This window comes from Triticum aestivum, chromosome 6A, assembly GCF_018294505.1.
Source record: "Triticum aestivum cultivar Chinese Spring chromosome 6A, IWGSC CS RefSeq v2.1, whole genome shotgun sequence".
Taxonomy (NCBI): domain Eukaryota; kingdom Viridiplantae; phylum Streptophyta; class Magnoliopsida; order Poales; family Poaceae; genus Triticum; species Triticum aestivum.
In genome coordinates, this window is record NC_057809.1 from 220,233,106 (window position 1) to 220,242,607 (window position 9,502).

General features: G+C 41.6%; 1 protein-coding gene across 3 annotated transcripts; it reads right to left on the reverse strand.

The window, feature by feature from the left end:
* Nucleotides 1–4,379: 4,379 nt before the first annotated feature.
* Nucleotides 4,380–9,214, reverse strand: LOC123127318 (putative GPI-anchor transamidase). Of its 3 annotated transcripts, XM_044546968.1 has the most exons (11): nt 8,956–9,214; nt 7,994–8,035; nt 7,751–7,895; nt 7,040–7,269; nt 6,888–6,945; nt 6,284–6,361; nt 6,091–6,179; nt 5,277–5,358; nt 5,012–5,191; nt 4,810–4,943; nt 4,380–4,737 (listed from the first exon to the last, which is right to left on the reverse strand). In XM_044546968.1, the coding sequence occupies exons 1-10, from the start codon at nt 9,153–9,155 to the stop codon at nt 4,824–4,826; spliced, it is 1,224 nt and encodes a 407-aa protein (XP_044402903.1). In that variant the 5' UTR covers nt 9,156–9,214; the 3' UTR covers nt 4,380–4,737; nt 4,810–4,823. The 3 variants fall into 3 exon arrangements, with proteins under 3 accessions (XP_044402903.1, XP_044402902.1, XP_044402904.1); XM_044546967.1 differs by having other exon boundaries at nt 4,380–4,943; XM_044546969.1 differs by lacking the exon at nt 6,284–6,361 and having other exon boundaries at nt 4,380–4,943.
* Nucleotides 9,215–9,502: the final 288 nt, after the last annotated feature.

The following is a 9,502-nucleotide window of genomic DNA, read 5'->3' on the forward strand; positions in this document are numbered from 1 at the left end:
TGCTCACATGGCATGCCAACATGGGGCGGCCCACCAATCAATGGGTGGGAGTGCAGAAGGCGTTGGATGACACCAGCATGCTGTTTTTTTGCAGAAAACTCCATCGCAATTTATTTAACTATGCACAAAAACCCTCAAATATAATTAAAAATAGCTGGGGCAGATGGGGTTCCAACACATGACATGTTATTAATTAATTAAATACTCAGATGTACATCAATTTCACCAGTGCCGGTTCACGCTGAACATGCACAACTAAAATTTATTGAATGTGTTTAGGGCGCATCTAGATGTGCTCTAGTTTTAGTTACACACAAAAGCCTGTCCCGGTCAATCAGTGGGATACTAACAATGAATTAGGCTAACCAGGTAATTACGCTGATCTACACATGGCCCACCAGGTTATTCATGCTCATTTAAAAAAATGGTCTTAGCACTATAACAATGAATTAAACTTGCAACCTTCTACAAATTCGTATTTTGAAAGTTTTACTACTAAACTCTTTTATAGCACTTACAAATCTTAGAGCATTTACAACTGGACTCATCAAAGGTCCAATCGGACAGCCTGATGACTGTCCCAGACAGGAAAGAGAAGAAAAGTCATCCAACCGGAACCTCTTATTTTGTCTTCATATGACCAGGATATTCGCAAATCCCCATATCCACACTAAATATTGGAAGCATAAAGGGATGTCCAGGCAACTGCCTCCACGTAGGATGTGGCCCACCCTAGACTATTTTCTCCCTTTCTTTTCTTTTCTCTCTCCATCTTCATCAATCACACACATTTGACCGGACAATTTGAGAAGGATGTAGAGGGCATGATTGCGTGCATAAACAAATAGAGGCTCAAAACTGACATCGCACATCCGCAGACGTCTAGGGATCAAAATTAGCCAATCCTGATTGTATACGCTCCTATAGACTTTGGCGACTGAATAGTTATCAAAGGGAATGGAAACATTTCGTCTTATATACCATCACTGACCACAATAATGCTTCCTTTGATAAGGAAAAAAACTTGTTGTGCTGCCATGATTCCACCCCTCACACTTTCAGTAGTAATCCTACACTTCAACTAAACCTCGAAAGCAAAGTCTATACGCTGGTTCATTCCACTTAAGTGATAATCGTGTGAGTAGCTTGGGACACCGATAAAATAGTCATTTGCTTTTAACCTTTGACATGGGAACAACCGCCCTTCTAGACTCCTACTCCCTCCGAATGTATTTAGATGTATTTTAGTTTTAGAATATTTATTTCTGTGACGAGTAATTTGGAACGGAGGAAGTAGTTGTTTGGTTCCATTGATAGCAGTGCAGCAGAAAAAGCGAACACCTAACAAAAGCACTATACCGAACCCCAGACAGAGTCGTCCTATTTAACCATTCATCCAGACCAGCTAAGATGCAGTAGATATCTTTGCTGACCAACTATGATCATTTAACTAAAGTACGTAGTGATTTCGCAGCCACTCGGGGGTACCTTTTTGGCCTTTTCACTAGAGCAATATGGAGCACTCCATAGATTGATAGATACAATTATTAACAATAAATATGCATATTAGGTGTATTTGGTGCTCTCGTTATGTGGATCCACACCCAACAAAACCCAAAATGTATCGTGGACCTGGCATGCGCGTGGACCAGCACAAAGCAAACCTAGGGCCTGTTCGGAGTCCTTCCGCTCAGCCGGAGCTGCAGTTAAAAACAGCGGAGCGAGGAAATAGGTACTCCGTGGATTTGGGGATTTTCGGAGCTGATGGGTTGCCAAACAGCTCCCTAGTATAATCAACCGCGGATCACAGAGGGGCTCAAATCCAACACAGTTACTCACAAGATTCAAAGTGCAAGTGCAAGGCTAATCATATGAGGCAGAACACCGTAGCGCTCACCCAGTAAACAACCTCATACGTAGAACCATCCTTTTCTTTGTGTGATATTACCTTCGTCCCAAAATTTTGGGACAGAGGGCGTACTATATTTCAGACAATCAAGGCAGGAAAATCGAGCGTCAGCATCAAGTTAGAAAATAATACCTTGTTAGTGTGTAAGTAGGTTTGAGCTATGAAAAAGCATGCTGCAAGAGTACATATAACTGTGGCTCAGGCCCTTTTTGCCAAACTTCAGGCTCTATCAGATCACCTCTAGTTACCAATAAATTTAGCTCATACTTGCTTCTCCGGCAACAGAATTCAACCCCCACTAACAGTGACGAAACAAGATGCCCCGCTGATGGCTCTGGATAAGAATATCTCATGCAACTGCACTCCTCTTGCAAGCAACTTGAATAGCATTATATCCCTTCCAAGTTCCAACCGTCCATCCTCTTTACTTTAGGCAACTCTCATCCCCAGGAAATCATTGTGCAGTTCCACAAACCAGCCTCTTACCTCACTGGTAGAAACAGAAGAATAGAAAATATGAGCAGCCAATTCTTGGCATTTCCAGCATACAACCCTCGGACAAGGATACCGAGCACCATGTGTATGCCAATTATTACTGGAAACGCCCTGCACACCATCCGGGATACTGGTTCGTGGTTGACATAACAGAGTTGGTGGCAAGATGATCACCGTGATGTGTACTGCCCCACTACAACCAATTCAAGCTTCGGCTTCTTCCAAATATAGCCAACCGGCCGGTATCGGAGTCCAGAAAATGCCACAGATCCATACCCAGGTAACCTGCACGCCGATCTCCATGCAAGATTTCTCATTGCTGTCATTATGGTTGTTCGGCCCTGCGGCTCATCCACATGCTCGTTTATCTCCCTGCGACACACTGCAACTATTCAGTCAGTACAAGGAACAACTGAGCTCCAGAAAGGACAACACAATTAACTGCTAGTATTACTGAGCAATGGGCATCCAGCAAAGACATCTAATATAGTGGCATCCAGATATTTGCTGAGGTGAAGTGTAGATCTCTGGGACCATGCCTTGATAGAGAACAGCTGAGACAGCAAACACTCTTTTGCTCAGATTTTCGCTCATAACTCCAGTAATAACTTGCACCCACCAATCGGATCTGATTTATAGAAAATATTATGCAGCAATGCATCCAAAACTGCACCCTAAACCACCCACTGTGTTGTTATTGTACAATAAGTACTGGAGCTGTCCTGAACTCAGGTCGCTCTAAGGTCAGAATATATAGTATAACAGATCTGGTAGATGTGCAATCGGCACTCTTTTTTCCCCATTGTTGCATACTCTTGTAGGTGCATGAAAGTCCTTCAATAGGCATGACAATATCGATGTCTGGTGGACAGTTTTCGGCTACTGCCACAATGGACAGCCATTCCTACTTTGGCACAACATAAATAGGACAGATACCAGGGCCAAAATAAGGTCAATAATAATTAATACAAAGGACCCTCAAACATAGGTGATGACAAAATACATGGGCACAAACTTTTTATCATCGATAACCCATGTGGATTTTCTTCCTGAGCTCAATATATAGAGGAAGGACCCATCAGTGATATTCAAGAATTTTTCCCTTCTCTTGATCCCAGTCATGCATAGGTTGCAGCCACAAACAGTCAGCTCAGCTTGCTGAGAAGAAGCACCAGACTTCCCAGTCTTATCAGAGGAAATGCCAATCTTCTCATTGTTTAGTGGTTTACAAATGAGTTTATAACTGCTATTTGCCGTTTGACAGAGTTCTATAGCATATACCTCATAATTCCATAAGTTATAATAATCGGCATGCCATAACCGCTCAAAACAAGAGATACATGATTCTGGCATTAACGTAATCAATAAAATACAGCATCCAACTGAAAACCCTGACATGACAAATAGCATAATCTTATGAATAAAGAAGCCTATCAAACATTTTCACAAAGGACGGTAATTTCTTAATGGCATGCCAACTAGTGGCATAGATACCACTGAGCACATGCAGGTGTGCAATGCTCCCTGATGGAACATAATCTATGCTCATCTCATTTGCCTTAGCAGCATGTCCACGGTTCTACTGGGTGCACAGCTTCTGTGCATACCGTCCTATGAGGCCCATGACCAGCTTATTAGTTCTGTACTTGAGCATAAAAAACACACCTTTCGGTTGTATTATGCAGTAATGAAAACAATAGCGACACTTCACATACAGAGCAATGCATACAAAGATAAAATTAATCATATATTATGAAAAAAAAATCTTCATACAGATATACACATTTGGCCTTAAGTAACCTCTAATAGCACATAAAGTAGGCATCAAGGCAAAAGTCGCTATAAGATGCAATGGACTGCATAGGGGGGTAATGGAGTTTTCCTTAAACTGAAAATTGTAGGTGGTAAATGGAGTAAATATTGTAATATATCTAGTCCAAATAAAAGACGACCTGCCAAGTGCTGAACAATTCCAGACTGAATGAAGTGTATTATCTTGGACTAAAAGAACACTCAGCATTTTAAGTTTGGGGTACATATTCATATCCAGATCTAGCCGAGGTCATCAAACTCCAGATTATATGCTACATGGAAATATTTTCAAGTAGCAATGAAATAATCTGACAGGTACAATATGTGATGCAGGAGCACAGATGCATAAAAATGACTACGAAACATATCGAGCTACGTATCCAAAAAGTAGAGGGTACCATGCGAAAACTACATACAACAATTTGTTCCAAACTGAATGGATGCTATGATTAGGTAAAAAGGAAATACAGAACGTTGACCGCCAAAGTATCTCTCTTCTTTTCATTCTTCTTGGTCCCATCCTGTGAAAGTTAGTATGACTAAGTTTTTCTGCAAGAAGATGATGTGTTAAGAGCACACTTCAGAGTTCCTACATTGATAGCCAGGTTCAAATTGCCAGCAATATGCCCATAGTTCCCAGACCATACATCACAACAACATCAGAATTTTTGTCTTCCAGCTGCTCTAGCAGGACCTCTGTCCATCCATGGGACATTAATTGTGCCTCCTGGATGTTGCAATTCACAAAGTATTAGTCTCTCAAATAAATGAAATGCAAAACTTACTAAAACTCACATTCATCTCTTCTATGTTCGATCTTCTTGCACTAGCCTCATTCTGTGACATGACATGATCAAGTATATTATTTCCTGCAGAAAGGGGGAGTTCCGCGTCATGTGCAGCTAGAAAGCCTGTGTAGGCTGAATCAGTGTGGATAGTCTTCATGACTGATCCAAAGAAATTTGTCACTGGGACCTGGTCAAGGACAGGATAAAAGGAAAAGAAGGCTTAGTCGTGGACAACATAGCAGCCATTAGAAATAGATATATCTTTCCATTACCTCGTTTAATGCACGCTTGTAAAGATCCATTCGATAATATGCAGTAGACAGCAGCATAGAAGGGTCGTATGAGTTGAAAAGACTGGAACATAAAAGGCAAGGTTGTAACCACCCAGGTACATTGTGTGTAGAAACATAAGATTGAATCTAGTTGAGTGCTATTGCGCGTAATTAAGAATAGAGGACACAACTGACTCCTAATTCTTGTGAATACAGAAAACAGTCTGAATTAATTTTTTAAGTTCACTGCAATCTGATTAGCCTGCAGTTATTTCAATTATTTTATGTGAGTTCGAAAGAAAGCACATTAATATGCTTATCTCTCCTTGGTCGTAAAGCTTCGCTTTGCTTTCATTTACCGAAAATGCCATTGGAGGTGATAGCCCTGTTCATTCGTTCCCATGGTTCGATCCTTCCCAGTAAAACGCGGCGTGTTCGAATGATGATCGCTTTTAACTCGGACTTTCATGCTAGAATTAAGAACCCCCCTAAACAATGACAGCGTACCGAGCGGGCCCTACGTCTATCGGGGAGCTCAAATCCTCACTAGTTTCACATCGTATTACATAGAAATATGAAAACTGAACAAGAACATCAACTATATCTTAATATAGAAACAGTGAAGCAAATTGTACATCACAGTTAGATCATCATCTGGCATAACACAAAGTTTAACACCAAACAAAGAAAAGTAAATGACTATTTTTCAGGAGTTACACATCGCAGTAAGACCAGCACCTTCTCATATAGATAGTTGATGAACTTTCAACCGAGATACATAATTCAAGAGAAGAGCATGTAAAGTATAATTTACCTGTTCAATGAAGCATTGCTATACATGTTCAGCTTCTCAAAGAAAGCAAGTGTATGGAAGGTAAATCTATCCACAACAGAAACACCAATCTGCCACCAGAAATGTATAACATTAACCAGTTTCATGACAAAGTAATAAGGTAAAATAAGTTTGCAAATACTATCTGAAATAACTGTATAGGGCATGTTCTCACGTCTGAGTCGAGATGGTGAGAGTAAGAGTTTTCCCCCTTCATGCTGCTACCAATCGCCAAAACACCGGGTGATTGAAGCTGTGGATACTAAATATATCAGGTACAGCCTTTAGATAGAGCTTTCAGATATACAAAAAGTCGAAAGGGTGAAGTCCACTCTAGCAGCGCAGATCATCGGCTGATTCTATAATTATGTGAACTATTATTCAAATCATGAAACACAAGTGGTTAGCATACCATATAGCACAAACACCATATGCAGCATTTGCCACTCCCATATGCCAAACAGCTATTTCATACTAAAAAGTGATGTACAGCAACAACGAATGTTACATAAGTGTATACTATGATATGGTCATATGAAAAATAAATTCAGAATGATGAACCCAGAGCTAACTGTGCCCAAAACAAAACAAAAAATGTGAAGAAAATTCATAGATGTACAACATGCTATAGTTTGCGCACTTGCTAACAATATAAGAACATTTGTGAAGGATACCCAAAATGTAAAAGACATTTTGAGCGATTACAAAATGAAATGGATAATATGTATAACAGTAATTCGGTATATGTCAAGACGAACTTGTAGCAACTTGAAACGAACCTGTGAAAAAAGAGTAGCAGCCTGGCAGGTATCTACCATTATCAACAACTCTTTAAATCTGAAAGGAAGGCCAAGGTGAAAGGTCAGTACACGAACCCAGAAACAAAGAGGCACAAGCCAACATCCAAATGTTGATGATTAAAAAATTCAACCTATGCTTCTCCTTCATTTGCTTTACTGCATCTGCTAAATCATGGCTCTGAAGTTCTTCGTTATCTTGGAACTTCAAAAATTCATCCCCGCCATGTCCAGTCATGTACAAAAGAATATGGCTTCCTTCATCACTTAAGAGACGCTTTGATCTTGGTACAGCGCTCTCATGTCTTCCAGTCAAAACTCGCAAAAAGTTTTCAACTGTAACCTCATAACCTCGGTAATCAACCTGTCATTAGAAAACCAAAAGAGTAATCAGCATAGCAAGATAAGATATTAGTTTTTAATAAGACTAGATTGCATAGCATTATGAGTGGACAACTTTAAGGATTGCCAGCTGCCACCTTTCATAAATCACCTAACTGACCATATTGAACTGTGTCGAGTGTCTTAAGTATCCATCACTTTGCAAAATTTGACCATCTTTTAGGAGGCGTTGTTTCATAATATTTTCAGTGGGAAAATCAGGATTGTAGGTATTGCAATATAACAAGGTGTCTACTTGTTGTAAAAGAGGTTAAGAACCGTAGAGGGTCATTTACAATGGGTATGCATGCTTTAATATCATAAACTATTTCGTAGATTTGGTACCTCGTTGGTATCAATGATACATGCACATCATGGGCTAGGGAAAATATTGCCAACCTGAGGGATTATCAAACTACAATGTTATGATTCAGCAACAATATTTTCAGAGTAAAGAGATTCACCTCAACATTGTCACCATAAAGATTAAGCTGGTGGTTCTCATTGTTGAACACTTGGGCAGGATAATTGTTCCGAGGATTACAAGCCATATCATCAGCCAACATAAGTATTATCCTCTCGTCAGGTATTCCCAATCTCTTAACAGTCCTGGAAAAAAAGGGTATATTTACTAATAAGGAATAACCTTTACATAGGACATAGATTCATATTTGCATATAACGGCATAACTATAATTAGTATACTACCTGTACAAAGACAGCGTGTTGGCCATATGTCTATAATTAAACCTGCATAACATTTGGATAATAGATCAGATTTAAGTGACAACAGGGATAAGCAGCGGGACCCAACATCAACCAGATAATATAAAAGCATAAGGACATATTCAAATGCTATTGGTAGATGGGAACAAAACTTCCGTATCAAAAGGAAAACTTCTAAAAAAATTAGCTGGCATTAACACAACTACAATTGTGTGCATATGTGCCTTCTTGGCGTTCTTCTTCTGTGTATTCAAGGAAAAACTACAATTGTGCAAGTGTTCATACCAAAATGTTTGTCAAAAGACACTTGTGCTTGCTGAACTTACATCACGGCTTAAATATTTTAAGTCATCATTATTATTAGTATCACATACCAGCCGAGAAAATGATAGAGCCACCCCTGCCGACCCTGGGAGGCTGCCCAGGTTCAGCCTGGATCCTCTGTTGAAGTCATTACAGGGAGGGAGAATTCGATAGAGCTTCATGGGCAAATGTTTCCCAGTGCGGTCACCATTAGACCTTGCTCAGGCTCTACGAACAGGCTGGCTCCACCATGATGACAACATTAAGCTATGTCGCAATCAGAAGAGTAAAGGTACTACAAAATGGATTCCAACCAGTGAGAAAAAATTAAATCACTCCATACACTGACATCGATAGAGTATACTACTTCGCAAACAGGGGATGGACAAACTCGTTGATACACAGACAAATTAATAAGCTGATTCATACAGCAATTGGATCCAGATACTTCTATCAATCGTGCGTACTTTTCAGCACTTACATCAAAACCCTAGCTTCTTTAGACCTCTCACTGCTACATTTAGCACAGTGAACCTGAACCCACTACAATTGCGTTGATCCACAGCAAATTTATGATGCGACAAGTAGGCAGCAACGAGCGGCGAGGCGGTAAGGCGCAGGCATGATAGATGATGGCTCACCAGAAGCGAGAGGTACAGACGAGCACGGCCCAGTTGTTGTTGTGCACGGCGGAGGGTGACGCCGCCGCCGGGGGCGCCGCGGCGGAGGAGAAGGTGAGGAGCACGAGCAGCGGTAGCATCTTGAGGAGGGAGATGACAGCGGGGTCCCGTCCGGCGAACGCCATGCTCGCCGCCGGAGCAGCGCGCGGGATCAGGGACATGCCAGTTGGGAATCTGGGGAAGAAATAAGGCCAACTCCACCGCGCGACCCTATCTTGTCCGGTGCGTCCGTTTGGGATAAAACAGACAAATAGCACGGCCCAACGCGCCGACTCAAACAGACAAATGTCCGGATTCCGTCTGTTTTCGACCCATCCCCGGTCCAAACTTGCGCTCGGTTTGGGGTGAAACGGACGCGCGCGGACGGCCTCAACGCACGGCTTTGTCCCCCCGTGGCCCGCCTGTCGGGGACACTAGCTTCCACCCTCTCTCCCCGCCCTGCCATGCCGCCGGCACCGCCGCTATTCTCCGGACGCCTCCTCACCGCGCAGCCCCCCGGCCGTCCATA

Bases quoted from the DNA above. Each gene is read 5' to 3' on its own strand.
- LOC123127318 (XM_044546968.1), bottom strand. From the start codon at position 9,155: ATGTCCCTGATCCCGCGCGCTGCTCCGGCGGCGAGCATGGCGTTCGCC. The intron at 7,270-7,750 runs GTGAATCTCTTT...TTCTAATGACAG, and splicing joins TTTATGGTGACAATGTTGAG to GTTGATTACCGAGGTTATGA. The intron at 5,359-6,090 runs GTAAATTATACT...TTTATGTTCCAG, and splicing joins AGCAATGCTTCATTGAACAG to TCTTTTCAACTCATACGACC.